We start from the raw sequence: 16,631 nt of genomic DNA on the forward strand, positions 1-16,631 counted from the left end.
CGCATCAAAGAAAGCACATCTCACAGAAGTGCCTCCGCAGCACATTATGGACTGCACAGCTCCCTAAGAGCAATTTAAAATGAAGAACAACCTTTTCCAGCATCCTTTCAGAACTGCACATGGACATTAGCCAGACACAAGACTGAGCTGCAGAGGGTGCATTAAACTCCCCATCTGCTCTTCACAGTGCTCATCGCTGATGTCTAACCCACAGTAAAGTCATTTGGCCAAAAAAAGCCATAGTGGATGAGACAAGCATACTAGAAGCCAGCTGAACCCTTCCTTCCTCAGTGTCCATGGAAGGAAACGTGTCTGATCCAGCCAACATTTTTCTCAGTATTTCATTTCAGAGCATGTGATATCTGTAGGTAAATTATTCTCTAAGCGAACTAGGGAAGCCAGGTTTTGTTCTCATTTACACTACCTTATTATCTCAGTTGGTCTTAGCACAACTATTAATTCACTCCAGTGTACATGATGTCAGAATATCCCTGAGGGTCTCAGCAGCCAGCTGAAAACTTGGCAGAGTTTTAGAAAGACACCTGCAAGTTTCCACTTTCCAGGAAACTGCTTTTCTAACCCACTCCCTCGCTATGTCCAGTTCCCGTTAAGGTGCCACGATCTGACCCCTCTGCAGACGCTCTGCTCCAAAGGAGCCCCCATTTCCCATGGGCTGCTCTGCCGGCTGGGATACAGACTTAACATGGGGTTTTTTTGGAAAGGACCAGCCTCGGCTACTCCTTTCGGGGATGCATGCTGTACGACAGCCATGGGACGGTAAGAGCCAGGTGCTGATGCGGGTTTGTACGATACCCGGTGACTTCCATCCCCTAACGCCAACGAGGTGGGGGCTTCGCCCCACTTCCAGGTGAGCGCAGAGCCTCGCCCGGGCTCTCACACAGAGGGTGCACTCGGCCGGCCCCAGTCCCTGCCCCAGCACAGACCGCCCGGTCCGGGGCGCTGGGGCAGCACCGCCCCCGCCCGCCGCGGCCCCGCAGCCCGGCCCGGCACCGGCACCGGGGCGGGGGCGGCGGGGACGGGCGAGGGGCGGGCCGGGGGCGGCGCTGCCTCCGCGGCCGCGCGGGACGGCAGCGGGAGCCGGGCCCGGGGCCGCGCAGGGGGAGCGGGGAGCGGGGAGCGGAGCTGCCCCAGCGGGGCGGCTGCGGGCAGGAAGGTGCCGCACTGCCGCTTGCGCCTGAGCCGGAGCATCCCGTGCCTTTTCGAGGGAGGTCGAAACTCCGGGTGTGGGGTGGTTTTTTCTCCCCCTGCCCGTCAGCCGGTGCGCGTTGTTCGTGCCCTCGGTGCGAGCGGAGCCTCGGCGGGCACGGCTGCCCGGCGGCCGAGCGCTGTTGCTGTTCCCGCAGCGCCGGGGCCGCTCGCTCCCGCTGTCCGGCACCGAGCGGCACCGCGCCGGCTGAGGCGGGTCCCGGCGGGTCCCCGGCGGGTTTGGGAAGCTGCTGTGCGCCCTGGAACAGGTCCCGCCGTGCCTCGCCCGTGCTGCTGCTCCGAGGGGGCATCTTCAGCGGTTTGCCTGTCCTGTGCTGTAACCAGGGGCGTTCGATTTTCACAAGCGTTTAACCGAGGTACGTGTTTTTTGGCCTGTGCTTGATCGTTCACAAACGTAATTTGGAAAGAACCTGTTTTTAGTCTCACTCACTTCGCGGGTTGTCAGAGTGCTTGAATTGAACGAACGCTTCTTGGGTTTGGAGAAATTGCTTTCGGCAGAGGCAAAAAGGGGAACGCTCTCGGAGAGCGTGGGGACAGCACGGGGCCGCACAGCTTCTGGAAGGAGGGATGCGGAGAGAAGGGAGGCACGGGCTGGTTTCTTTTGCTGAAAGATGCTGCAGCCCAGGGGTGTGATAGTGCAGACCATTGGGTCATCACTGTGCAAGCAAATTCTTGGCTCAGCGGGCATAAGCACACACTGGAACCCGTGTGCTCTTTCACATTGTTTGCGGAAAGATGATGAGGAAAGAATTGCTCCCTCTGCAAATAAATTGTAGCATGCCTATCCAATGTAGCTGGAGAAGAGCTGAGCTTAGACAGCACAGCGTGGAAAAAAACCCAGGATGGATGCACAAAACTGTGCCCTTTGCAAACACTTTATGTCTGCCTAAAAGCTGCAGGCTGTTTCAACATCATCTTGCTAGATGTAATAAAGTTTGGAACAGAAATCAAGTGAAGCAAACTCTTCCTACCCTTGCAAATGCTAAACAGTTAGAGGAAAATTGCAAAAATAGTGGTAAAGGGCTGACAATTTGCCACGCTGATGAACATTTATATAAGCAAAGACAATTAGGAATGCATTCTAGCTATTATTAAATTTAATTCTTAGCTAATTATAGCAGAATGGGAGAAAGATGAATAGGAGAAATGTGTAAAATCTGGACCATATAAGATGCATATAGTGCTGGCAGTTTTATTATGATAAGGGATCCAGCTGGAGTGTCAATGTCTGTTTCCTTGGAATTTTGCTTTTTACAGTCATTTTGGACCCACTCTAACTTTCCTGTGCCTGAACAGACCAAAACAAAAGGCAACGTGAAACCAACCAGCTGCCTTCTCTCTGCTGTTATGCCTAGAAGGGCTTGTTCCCCTTAGGGATGGCTGCTGGTTGTAGCTGTGTACTGGTTGCCTTTTTTTCCCCACCTCTTCCTCGGACTGGGTCATCCCTGTCACCCAAGGTGGGGGAAGGAGAGGCACCCCTGCCTCCCTCGTGTTTCCCCAGCTCTCCTGTGCTCTGGTGCACAGGCTGGCCTGCCTGCAGACTGCTACTTGCTCTATCCAGTACCTGTGCTTTGCTGTCAACAGGATACATACTGGAGGACCTGGAACTGCTGGGGAAGGGGTCTTGGGCTATTTCAGCATCCAGGTCTAATCTAGTACTATCACCATGTATGTGTTTGAATATATTTGGCTTGGGAAGTTATTGCCATGAACACTTTGTTAACCTTTTCAGATGTAAAAGGCTGAACTGGGATAGCTCACCTCTGCCAAGTGTGTCTGTTCATAATTGGGTCTTACTGGTGCAGTGCAAATTATAAGTTGTATTCTGTAAATTCCCCATCAGAGGCAGGAAGCAACGGAGCCTTTCCTCCTTGCATCCCATCTATGCAGAAGCAGAAGAGGAATTATCTCAACAACAGAGTACATTCAGAAGTTGCTGAAAAATCCAATGTTTCTGATAGGTCTGAGACTTGGAATCTAAATACTAAAAAGTCGATATATTTTCTCCTCTACCTGCTGCACTCTTTTGCAAGCACTCCTCCCCCTGTGTCTTCATGACTGTGGTTGCCTCCTTTTCCGGGCTTGTGCAGAGGAAATCCTGTTACGACATAGTCGTTCCATGGCACTGCTGCAAAACCCACCTCTTAGCCTGCCACTTCGTCTGCATCTCCCCTCTTTGTCCTTCTGCTGCTCCCTTTCCCCCTGCATCGGACATGTCAGCCACAGGCTTTCACTGTCCTTGACAGTCTCCCCGTACATGATGTACCAACTCTCCTGCTTTCCCAAGACATACCCCTAGGCTTTGATCAGCCTATGCTCTCAGCATCTTCCTCAAGCCATCATTGTATTTCTCTGAGCTCCACCTTGTGCTTAGTTGTAGCTTCATATAGGCACCTTGTCCATCATTCCTTTATTTTCCTTGGAATGTCCCAGCACACTCGCTTTGGTTCAATGCCTTCAGCAGCCCTCTGGTGAGATGCTAAGACAAGCCCTCACCCGTGCTGCCACCATCCCCGCCACTGGAATTACTCTTGCTCTGGATTTGAGCACAACAGTGTCCTCTAAAGCTAGGACATCTGAGAGTCAGTTGTTGAAGCGATCACTCTATCTAGCGCCAGCAGAAGCTCTTCTTCCATAGCGTACATTATCCTCACTTCCTCTTTTTTGGCATTTCAGGTGCAACCCTGCCCCCTTATGCTTGCACGGCACAGCGTGGCTCGCTGCAACTCCCTTTGCAATCGTGTTGTTTCTTTGCCTAAGTTGTTGCAGGCTGTTTTGCGAACAGGGACTGTATGTGAATATTAGGCACACAAATATGCCACGGTTTCTTTGTCGAGGGAGGGCATGCATGCAGCCTGTGTCGGTAAAATAAGGAATGGTGTGAGGATAGGGATCTTCTCTGTTACAGCAGTGGGAGGAAACAGAGAATCAAAGGCAAAGGCTGTTTTCTTACTTTTCTTGCTAAAGCATGCTGAGGTATCCGAGTTGGGAAGCAGAGTTACAGTGGGTGGAGTTACTGTGATAGCACATCTGTGCCTAAAACTCCCTTGAAGTGTACAGTATGTAGCTGGTGCTGCATCTGTGTTTTTTTTGGAGAGAAAAAAAATCTGAAAATGATGTATTAACAGAAATTTCTGTTGAACCAAGTGTAAAAAATTTTGTCCTAGCTTTATATTGTGACAAGATTCCTAAGAAGGTTGAAATGAAATCTGCTTGACATTTTTGGGTGTGATATGGATTTATAAAATTTGCGATTTATAAAATGTGTGATTTATACAAGTTGTTTTTATAAAATATATTGAAATCAGTATGTCAGCTGAATTTTGCAATAGAAAAATGTTTTCTTATTGTTCAGGACTCTGCTTCCTGGGTCACAGCTTCGTTAGTTAAGGACCAGTAACCTCACTGACTAGCAAAGTTATAGGGCACTTACTGTTCAGCAGAGCTCCTTGCTGAAGTCTGCCCAGAGGTCTGCCAATACAGGAGTGGATGTGCCCCCATGGAGTGTGGAAGGCGGAGGCTCTCAGGTGTGTGCAGCCATGGCATTGGCATCGGGCCGGATGCTGTGCTGCAGCACTGGGAGAGACAATAGACACTTGAGGTCCATTCAGTTCCAGATTTAGCCATACTTTCTCCTAAAACTCTATTCCTTGTAGATGAAGGGGATATGTTTAATATTTTTGAGGGGTTTTCCCCGTTTACCTGGAGCTGAACCTGAGGGTCTAAGCACTGAAAGTTTTTTGTTTCACACATGAATGTGATGGAAAATGAAAGCAAGCTCTGATAACAAGGACTGCTTGCCCTGGGGCTTGATATTTTAACTGGTAGGCTTTGGTCTGAGTCAATGATGTGCAGGAGCTGAAGCACTGCCCCATGAGAAGTGTGGTGGCTTCAGGAAGGGCGAAGACAGTGCACAGCCCTCCACTGCACTGGCCATTTGGCCCCAGCTTTGGAGTCCAGTGCTGGTCTGCTTGTGGCAAATACAAAAGGTGGTTATCAGGAGCCCATGTGAAGAGTCAGGCGTGAGGTAGCAAAGCTTGATTAACTTTTGTTTGTTCTGAGATTAATTACATCACCACTATGCCCCACACACACATACTGGATGGCATCTCCTGAGAAGCTTATCAGTAGTGTTAGTGGGATGCTCAACACAGCCATTTGCAGCCTCCAAAAGAAGGGGTAGCAGGAATGGGATGACTCAACCATGAAAGGAGGCAACAAGGCACAAGCACTTGAAATACTTCCGTATACTCGTTCCACTGAGGAAAATGGGTTGTAATGGAATTCTCATTTCTCATTAAGCAGCCTTTCTACACTACACTAAATTTTACATTCAAACAAAACTTCCAAATCTGAGGTTGCAAGAAATCAAACAAGAAGTCATTACACAAAATGCAGAAGTTAGGGATTCCTGACACTTGCTGGTTTCTCCTCTTCCCTGGCTAACCTTGCTCTGGACCTCCTTTCCAGCTAGGCACCCAGGGTCTGTTACTTTGACAGTCACACCTTAGTGGCTGTTTTTGACTGCAGAAGTCAATTACCAAGATTTACAGCTATTATGGGCAGCCAAATGGCTGTGTGAACCTTCACGTTTTCTCTGCCTGATCACCCACTGTCATTAAACTTCAGGAGCTCAAACCAGTTTGAGGTTTCTGCCTGGGTTGAATTTGGCTGAGAGTGGCAACAAAAGTTATTCCGGCTGGCAATATGACAAATAAATTTTGGACCGGACACCAAGAAATCAAATACGACCCATCATTATGGTCAGCAAAGAGTAGGCTGTTGAGTTTTGAGTGGGTTTTTTTCAGCAACCTGTGATTTTTCACAGGAAATTAAAAAAAAAAAAAGGGAAATAAATATTTTTAACAAACCAGCACAGGAAGGAGACTGATTTCCTTGGTGATTGTGTGTCCTTTGGGTGCGATTCAAATTGATGATCTCATGGGAGGCAGGACCAGGAGGGCCCCATTTTCCCACCTGAGGTCCCAGATGTACAGCAGTGAGATTCCTTACCCCTTTCCACATCCTGAGAGATACAGGGAGCAGATAGGTCCCTGCTCCTCACACATCTTACTGGCACAGTGAATGAATACACTCTTTGGGCCAAATCCTTCTGTGGCCTACTGCTGCAGTTGAAATGGTGAAAACAGCTGTGGAGGGCATTGGAGTGGTGCAAGAGGATGAAGGACTGTGGGATACAACTGTGATGCCGAGGGGTCTTCTCAAGATAAGCTTGTTGATGTTCTGGTCCAAATATTTCTCTGTTCTTCAAAGATAATTGAAAGCTCACCCGTCCCCTTCTGACTGTGTACACTTTCCATTTGAATATGAATGCCTGCACTTAGGAAGCCTCGAGGGTGTCTTGTGTTTTTCACTTCATGTTTAATCAGCTCAAAATTTGGTTGGCTCTGTTCCCCTTGCCTTGCTGGAGATTGTGGCACTCTTGTATTGAATGAAGGACTAAATGGGCAAGATCAGTGCTCTGTGTATATGGGGGGAGATGAACTAACAAAAATTCTCCCAAGACAAAAGAGCAAAATCATTTATCTTTGCCTTGGTTGAAGATACAGCCCTGTTGCAGAGATCTATGCCTCTTTCCCCCAGGATAAAGGGGAGGGAAAGGGTCTCTGCTACAAGCAGACAAAACTGAGGGGCATAGGGTAGAGCTCTTGGCTGTGTGAGGCACATTTGCTAGAGAGAAGATATACAGGGGCTGTTGTATCCCCTCTGAATCCTGTACTACACCTGCCTCAGCCGCAGAAGCAGTTCTGGGCAAGGTGACAAGGGTGCACACCCTCACATCTAGAGCATATGCTGGGTCCATCTCTGGGGCAGCTGACTTACACCTGCAGCTTCCTACCTGTCCTGCACAAAGAGGTGGTCAAGAAGCTGTCTGACTCCCTTTGCGTGGAACATTAGTATAGTCAGTGTTATCAAAACATTTGGATTTCAGCAATACTGTTTTTTAACAGCTGCACTAGATAATTTTCTTTATTGAATTTGGGGAGGCTTAAACTGTAAGTGATTCAGTGACTGAAGGGATGAAAGCAGCACAACAATGCATTAACATCCATCCCCAGAGATCTGCTTCTCTAACGCAGTAAAACCAAATGTGCTGAAGGGGCAGAGCTCTAAGATGTACAATGATTGTGAAAATGTCTTTTCTCCCCCAGAGAGGAAAATCCTTTTGAAAGTGGCCCCTCTTTTGCTTTAATCTGCATCATCTGGGATTGTTTCTTCATACACAAGAAATTTAATTTATTTTACTAAAAACAGTTCAGGGGCTGTGTTTTAATTTTAGGTATTGAATGCATGTAGCACACAAAATTCTTCTAGCTATTCTTGTGCATATAATATACTCAGTTTGGGTATTTCAGGTATGTGAAAACTTAAACTGCAGATAGTCAGAAATAAAGAGAATGAATAAAGTGAGATCCAAAAGACCTGATTCCTGGCAGGAGTCTTTAGGGTATAATGTGAAATGAATTGGAGAGCAGATACTGTGCTCTAGTGCTTAAAAAGGTGTGAGGGAACAGATGTCTTTCTTGGTCCTGGAGCCCATTCCAGAAGAAAAGAAAGGTGTTATCAAAGCCTGTCTGTAAAGCAGAGTTCAGGATCATGGTTTTGATACGGTACATGCCGTGCTGTAACTGGGCAGCAGAAGGATGTTGTTAGCAGGATTAAAACACAAGCCAGGATTCCAGTTGGTTTTGTTTTTTCTGAAATTTCTGGCAGTAAGAGCAGTCAAAATTCAGCACTTGTCCTTCCTTTATTTTATTATAATTGTAGTTATTACTAAACTCTTCTGCTTTTATTTGCTTTTTTATAGGGGCTTTTCTCATGCATGCAGTCCCTTTAGATTCGGGCGTGATCACCAACCACATCTTCCGCATTGGACAATCGGCTTCTATTTCTGTATCTTCTTCCTGCTTGTAAGTATTTTATTCTTTCTCCTTGCTCATTTTTCTTTTACTTTTAAAGACCAGATTTAACTCACAGGTTCTAGGTCTGATCCCAGGTCACAACATCTTTGCTTTATGTTGATAAGAATGACTCTATAATCAGCAGATCCATGGGAAATGTAAATTAGAGAATCATTGGAGCCTATCTGAATCAATCTAAGTATCCTTATGGCTCTGAGAGTTTCCTTTTTCCAGCCCCACACAAACCCCCAAACAAATTATAACTTGATTTTAACCTGTAACCAAGCCATCTGGGCACTTGTCTTCTTAGATTTTCAAAGACATAAATTTAAATCATATTAAATCATAATAAAAAATGAAATTAGATCATAAATTAAAAGGAAAACTTTGCTTGTGGCAGGAAATAGTTTTTCTTTTCCTTCTGTGCTCTATTTTATTGAGTCAGTTGGCTATTGATCCTGTTTCCCAGGCAGAGTGGGAAAGGGATTCTCTGCTCCTGGAAGGTCCATCTCTAATGGGAAAAAGAAGCATCCTACTTACTTGTGGTCTTTTAATTGACAAAGGCATGTATCCAAGAAGAAGAAGTATTAAGAATAATATTCTTGGTAAACTGCAAGCTAGATGTCATTCTTTGCCTTTCCTACCTACCTTTTCAATGGAACAAAATGTTGCTTTTTTCTTTTTTTCTGTCTAGAGCTACTGTCTTATTTAGTTGCATGATGTTAAACTGCTACATTTTTCCAGTCTAGAGCATATTACCTTTCAAGGCTGAAGTGTTCCTGGTATGTAAAATTCACTCAGCCCTTTAGTATGAGCTTGCAAACATACTTTTGTATGTTTGGCATTAAATGCTTTGTGTTACATGTTTGCTGGAAGGGCAATATTGGTAATATAGGAAGGAAATAAATGTAGAAAACAAAGACGGTGAGGGGGAAGATGAAAGAATTAAACCAGGAGCTCCCTGGCCTTCATACATGTATCAGTCTAGTGAAAACTTGCTGCCAGTTTTTGGAACCAATCACTATGTCAGCAGAACTGGAGGGGTGACCCATATTTAGGGATGAGTAGGTCTTATCTTAGAACAGGCATCACCATATCACCTGGGAACCTGCACAATCTTCCTCCTGCTCTTCCTGCCCTGTTAACAGAATATTGAAATTAGGCCAGACAAGGGACCTCTCTGTTTTAACTGTGCTAAAGGCAAATTAAGATCTCCTCTGTTAGATGTTTACAATAAGGGCTGTCCAGGATACCTTCTACCTGTAAAGAAAGTTCATAGGAGATTGAGACAAAACGTTAGTTTATGTAATACAAAAATGCTGATTTTCTTTCATGTCAGTTTGTCTCTCTGCTTAATATTTTGAAGACTCTGAAACAGCCAAGGTATTTCTCAGCTTGTAGTCACAAAAATACAGGAAGAACCAAGAAAACAAAGTGCCTTTCTGTGGCTGATAAACTCACAAGAATTTGAGTCTACCAGACTTATCTTTGCTGCCTGTTCCTCAAATTTTAGGGTTTCAGTGGTGTGAGTACACACCATTAAATTATATCTGACTGAGCCTGGAGAAGAAGAGTTGTTGCATCAAGATATGTGAAGAAATACAATACAGACAGTAAAGCATTTACAACACTGTAAATGGCTCTGTTCATGCCATCCTGGAGAGTGTTGCAGTCTCGTTTAATATTCACTTTAGTCTGAACTGGGAGATGGCTACTGTCTTAGCAGTGCTAAAGATTAAATTACATATGTTACATATAATTTGGCACTTGGGGCATATGCTAATTGTGAGGGCTCTGCTCCTGACCACATCTGCATTTTCTTACAAAATTGATTTTTTGGCATGTTCCATCAGATATGCAAGTAGTGGATAGCTTTGGCATGGCTGCCCAGGCGTGGTACTGCCTGGTACCTGGGGCTGGCCTCTTACACAGTGATGCCTTGCCTGATCCCTCACCTGCCCAGTTTGCCCTTCTTCTGGTGAATGCCACCTTGCCCATCTCCCACTTACCATGGGATAAGAGGAAATATGAAAAACTCCAACTAAGCCTGCCTACAGTATCTGCCAAGTTGGCTTACCCCTGGAATAAGAGTGGTTGTCTTCACCTGCGAAAGGTTACTTATACCAAAGACATGAATGGAGAAACAATGCACAGCTGGAAGAATATACCTAAATAGTGGCTCTGATTCAAAAGGCAGGATGTACAAATGACACCAAGTGTCTAGGAGAGCCTTTCCTTTTGTGCCAACCCTCATATTTGAGGACCAGAGCAGCAGGACAAGGTTTTGCTCTTTTGTGCATCTAAAACCAGCAGAGTGTTGGAGGTAGAGTCTGTGCCTTTTGGAACAGCGGATTGTCTTACTGAAATCTTTGAATTGATTTACTGAAATTTTTGTGCATCTTTTAGGCAGATTGTCCATCAGAGTAGCAAGGCTGTGTAAAAATGGAGCAATAGCAGCAGGAAAACTCAGCCATTGTCAGAAAGGCAGAGTATGATCTGGAGCTTTCAACCGTGAGGCTGCACTCCATACTCAGGAAGCCTCCTCAAATCACACAACCCTGTCCCAGCATTGCAGAGGTGCCTTTGACAAAGTAATCCAGATCCAGCTACACCCCAAAATCTGAGTCCCCAGCAGACAGGTGCCAGTTCTCCTGTCCCAGGAGCTTTCAAGAGTGGTTAGTTGGAAAGCCTTCTCCAGTCAGACAGTTAGAGTTCCTCTCCATCTGTAGTCATTCAAGAACAACACTTGAAACTCATTCTTTGCCTTACACCAACTCAGCTTTCCATAAATAGATGAGGGAAAGGCAGGGACCACTACAGAATGTGAAAACTTTGCCTCCTTAGTTCATTTCCTGGGTCAGTTTACAGCTCTCAGAAAGACAACAGGGTTATTGCAGTTAGCCAGCTTTGCCATTATACTTTGAAGTCAGTGACAAAATTCCCAGTCATTTTTTGGAACTAGGTTTGGGCTAAATGTTATGATGTTGTTGTATTTAGTTTTCAGGAATGCAAAGAAAACCCAATTACCTAGCAAGAAGGTGAAGCTGACATCTGACTCTGTGGGGCTTATTCCTTCAAGAAGATCAGGGTAAGAGAGACAAACAGTTCATGGCACTTACCTTCTTCTTCTCCCAGGAAGCAGGAACCTGAGCTGAAGTTGTAGCTGTGGTGCACTGAACGAACTACTTGTGGCTTCATTTGGAATAAGAGTTTACAGTCTCTCTGATCTCACTACAAAATACTCATTTAAAAAATAGCCTGGGTGATGTTGTAGGACCCGTAAATGCTCTGATTTACCAAAGCACTCATATCTCTGCTTAACAGAGGTTCTGATTAGTCCTACGTAATACTATAATTTTCCACTAACTTCAAAAAAAGTCCCAAAAAGTTCCAAAGTTGTTCTTTGTACCAGGGCCAAGTGCTAATAGTAAAAGTAGAATGTAATATATTTCAAATTTGTGAAAAAATTAAAGGCTTTCAACTTCTGCCATGTTAAAGAATTCATGTGAATTAATTCCTTAAGTTATTATAGAGCAATTCAATTAATAATGGATCTGATTTTCATTATGACAAGTAATTAAGAATAAACATCTTCTATATCAAAGCCTATCTTTTAAAAAGGATAAATTAGCTATAACACACTTAACTACTTCCAGAACATGAAAGGAACACATATTGTTCCATTAGTTAATTTTATATCACTAAATTAAAGACAGTTCAAAAGGAGTATAATCTCATAAGGCTCTCTCTTTGTTCAGTCTGGTGTGACTTATTTCATGGGGTACAACAAATACTGTTTCCTGTGGGGCTAAATACTATTAGAGTTATAAAATGGCTTTAGTTTAGTATATTTTATGCATCACTATGAGTTATACACCACAAGGGTAGGAATATTTTTATCTGGTATTTGCAGATGCAGTTCTGTACTCCTGCGTATCTGTAGGCTATTGGGATGCTTGATTAAGACCACCAAAAGCTCCACTATAAAACAACAAACACAATAAATAAACAATAAAACAACATCTGGGATGTAACCTTTTCTCCATAGCCCTTAGATAGCCCTGTCATGCTTGCTGGGCTGGCAGGGCTGCCCATTCCTGGGGGTTTTGCTTGTAGGTGTCAGAAGGTGCATTGAGATCCCCATGGGGGATTTACAGCGAGGTGCATTTTGATATTTGAAACCATTCAAAACATTTTCTAAATATACAGTAAGAAAGCAGGTCTGGCAGATTTTCTAATTCTGGGTACCTCTGGCAAGACACTGTGGAGTAGGTGGCTAATGCATTCATCCTTGACTGTGATGTTGAGTGGCTTTGCTCTTCTAGGTTGAGGAGCTGAAGTCTTGGGAGGGGGTTTCATTCCTTGACTAGATTTTTTTCACAAGATAAATTTGGATTCCAGCATTTCTGTCCCATATAAAGTACATTTTTGATTGTGCTGTTCTGCAATTAAAACAACTCCTGGTTGGGAAGAGTCAATTTTAATTCTTTAGGGTTCAGTAGGATTTCTCCTAATCCCTGCAATTTGGAAAATTGAGATAGAAAGATAATTGCTAGCTAATTCTCTAGGAATTGCATCTTCGAGCTAAGAAATGTAACTCCTAAGAGCTAAATTCTATTGAGTGCACATTATCTGCTAGTAAATTAATCTTGCTTTCTTTTTTCTTTTTTCCCTTGCAGTTCTGAAGGATATAATCTTAAATTGTCCTGGGCTTGAGCAGTAAAGGATAAATTCATTCACTGGCTGACTTGTTATCTCACCATTGTGATGGAAAAATGTTCGCTTTAAAGAAACCCTTTTCCTGCTACTAAAACTGCCCTTGAAATACAAGATCTGTTGTGATTTTTAAAACATAAACCCAGTAATGTCAGAACCCGACCCTTCATCTGGATTTGTGGGAAACATGGAAAACGGGACTTTTCTGGAGCTGTATCCCACCTCCCTTTCAACTTCAGTGGATTCATCACCTGGCCGTTTATCCAACGTCTATGTCTATGTTTCTATATTCCTTAGTCTCTTAGCTTTTCTCCTTTTGCTACTGATCATTGCACTTCAGAGGCTGAAAAACATAATTTCTTCCAGTTCCTCATACCCTGAATACAATAGCGATGCTGGAAGTTCGTTCACTAATTTAGAGGTTTGCAGTATTTCTTCCCAGCGCTCTGCTCTCTCAAACCTTTCTTCATGAAAATAAATGAAAGGAAACATAGGAGGAATGGAAGAGCTTTGTCTAGTTTCTTGGGAAGGTAGTGCATGTAACATTTGCCTTAGGAGACTATTATCAAGAGGTGTTTTTAAAAGTTTCCTCATTTTTTTTCCCCTTTCCTTTTCTAGTCTCCATTTCCCCTTTAACTAATTTTCATTTTGGACAATGGATAATGACACCTGACCATCATTTCTTGCCTGTAATAGTGATGCTGTCTCTTTCTCACACATATATGGTGTTCATTAAGAGTATTCCTGCCAAATTGTAACACAGTTCTAACGGGATGTGTCATTTTTCTGCTCTAGTTGTGACCCCTTCCCTGGTCTTGTGTCAGCAATATGCTGACTACTTTTCTTTTCCTTTTTTAATTATATAAGGACTTCTGGATGAAATCCCTATTGCTAAAGTACAAAAAAATCCACTTAAGTTATAAATATTGGGACAATTTAAAATTGCTGATACTGTTTCCTTTTTTTCTTTTTAATTTTCACATATTTGTCAGTATTTATTGATGTTTATAAACACAACTAATTCTTGAAGAATGTTGATTTTTTTTCTTTGTACTCCCAACTCATTCTGTACAAAGTCTGTATTTCAGTTTTTGAGTCTCTTTGGTTAACTTAGTAAAGTGACTACAATAACGATGCTCACTGTTGAATGTGTGGAGGTATTTTTGGACCCTGTTGCATCTCTTTATCTCATTTGCCTAATGACTTGTTCCTCCAGGGGGCAGCTTTCGCTGTTGAATCACAAATAACCACACAACTCCTTTTCATTCTTCACTGATACTGCAGCTTATTCTTACTGGATACCAGGACAAACCAGTGGTTTCTTGTAAAAGACCTGCATTCAACAAATACAGGTAGCAAGTGAAGAGTTCCTAAACTGTCCTTTAGGCACATGATGTTTGTACTCACATGAGCAGGGCCAGCAGGGCCAGAAATTGCTTTACTGGTGAGGATTTTCTGGGCCAGGTTTGTCCTGTAATTTCAGAAATGCACAGTGGGGTGGAGGGCGACACAGGGATCTGCATAATGGCCTGGCAGACCTGTGCTCTGACCTGCAGGAAGTGCAAGGTGTACCTGCAGAGGGTAGGAAGGGATGGGCAGGAAAATGGCAGTGGCTCTGCCACTTTTCTCCATCAGCATAAGGAAAGGCCAGAGAGAGAGGAAGAGAAATGGATGATGTTTCACAATCTCATTCCTCTTTTCCATGCCGTTTTCTGGGTTATCATTTCCCCTGCTCAAAACATAACATGTCACTCAATTTCTGCAGTAAAATAATGAGCAGCTTTGTGAACTGGATCCTGTGATTAGCTGGGCTTTAAATCAAGCCAAATATTCAAAGTAGTGATTTGAAGTGCCAAGTGTGACCTGCTAGAACTGCAGCCCCAGACTGTGGTGCAATTCCTTATTGCCTTACTGCACTGTGTGAGCACAGCTCCATCCTGCCACTCAAGCCCAGGCAAATTTTGCTCTCATGGCTGGATCCAAGTCACTGGAGAGACCTGAGGAGAGGTATGGCAAAGTCACTGCCATTTCTGTTACTGACAAAACACAGGTGTAACTCTGGGAGATGGGATGGTCTCAGCAGGAGCAGCTGCCCTCCCCTCACCTGGCACTACTGCCCAGCAGGCCAAGGGGTTAGGGAACACTTCCCAAACACACTTATGATACTTGCTGAGCTGCCACTGCATTCATAAACAAGACAGACTCTGCCATTAACTACACAGGCTTTAAAATACAAATTTGGAAGGCCTGCTGTAAATATAGTCATTAGAAATACAGCTGCTGTTGCCAAACAATACAGAAGATGCTGGAGTTGGTGTTTTCAATTTTTAAAAGTGGACATGCAGTATGGTAAGTGGTAATGACTTACGGTGGTGATTAGCTCCTTACAGAGGTCAAAGAACTTGCTGACTAATAAAGAGTGGAAGCCTGCAGACTCCCTGAGCCAAACGGGTTTGATGAATGTATTACTGCTTGAGTATTTTATTCATCTAGACAAAAGTTTCTTGTATGTCACTTTTCACTGTAATTGACAATTGGCCTTGAAAGAAGAGGTAGCTATTTAAAAGGGATTAGGGAACATTATTTCCCTTCTCAAAGCTCTTTGAAATCCCAACCTGTAACAATGCATTTGTATGTTGACTGGTAGATAAAAATAAATGAGCTGTAAATGAAGACACAACAATTGCTCAACTATTTTGCCTTACTGACAAAGTTGTAAATTTGTTGCTTCCTTTGCTGCAAATGGAGGAATTTAATCAAAATCAGAGATGAGACCACAGGTTGAGATGGGTATTTGTTCCCAGCAATGTGTTTATACTTGCAGATATAGAGACATTTAACATTAAAATACAAACTTGTTGAAAACCCATTGGCTGTGTTCAGTGAGCTGTTGTCAAACTTCACAAGAACAAAAAGGATTTTTCAGATTGCAGAAGATAGCAAAGATAACTGAAACCTCACATTTGATTTTGCTTTGTTGTTTACTAGATGCTATTAATTTTTCCCACTCTGCAGTGACATACGGGATTGTACAGTCATCACCATTTCAGCTGAGTTGCATCTGTTCTCTTCAGGAGAGATTTGAATAGAAACAAGTAGGTTCCAACAAAATAGCATCAGGAAAAGCCACAGGCAAAAAGCACAATAGCATTTTTGAGGATTGCTAAGTACCAGTTCTCCAAGAAAAAAATAAGAAGAAAATAAATTCACCTGAGAATCTGAGCCTGAGTTAACCTGAGAACACTGGAACAGGCTTCCTAGAGAGGTGGTGGATGCACAAGCTTGTCAGTGTTTGAAAGGCACTTGGACAATGCCCTTATCAACATGCTTAACTTTTGGTCAGCCCTGAAGTGGTCAGACAACTAAATGATCACTGTAGGTCCCTTCCAGCTGCAAATATTCTGCTATTCTATTCCAACTAGAGTTGCAGGGATATTTTTTTGCTGCGTCTGGTCCCACGTTCCCCAGCACAAGAGAGAGATGTGGAGATACCACACTGAGCCCAACTCAGGGCTGCTAAAATGATTAAGGGATTGGAGCATCTCTCATACGAGGAGAGGCTGAGAGAGCTGGGACTGTTTAGTCTATAGAAGGCTCAGAAGGATCTCATCAATGTATGTAAATACCTCATGGGAAGGAGGAAGAAGAGGAGCCAGGGCCTTCCCAGTGGTGCCCACAACAGGACAAGAGGCCAAACTGAAACACATGAAATTCCACAAGAAAATACACTACAGAGAGGGTAGTCAAACACTGGCACAGGTTGAC

General features: G+C 43.8%; 1 protein-coding gene across 1 annotated transcript; it reads left to right on the forward strand.

The window, feature by feature from the left end:
• The first annotated feature begins 1,126 nt into the window (after window positions 1-1,126).
• Window positions 1,127-15,735, forward strand: SERTM1 (serine rich and transmembrane domain containing 1). The gene is made up of 4 exons (XM_010400339.4): window positions 1,127-1,583; window positions 8,057-8,159; window positions 11,148-11,238; window positions 12,830-15,735. The coding sequence occupies exon 4, from the start codon at window positions 13,015-13,017 to the stop codon at window positions 13,336-13,338; it is 324 nt and encodes a 107-aa protein (XP_010398641.1). The 5' UTR covers window positions 1,127-1,583; window positions 8,057-8,159; window positions 11,148-11,238; window positions 12,830-13,014; the 3' UTR covers window positions 13,339-15,735.
• The last annotated feature ends 896 nt before the right edge of the window (window positions 15,736-16,631 follow it).

This window comes from Corvus cornix, chromosome 1 (genome assembly GCF_000738735.6).
Source record: "Corvus cornix cornix isolate S_Up_H32 chromosome 1, ASM73873v5, whole genome shotgun sequence".
NCBI classification, from domain to species: Eukaryota; Metazoa; Chordata; class Aves; order Passeriformes; family Corvidae; genus Corvus; species Corvus cornix.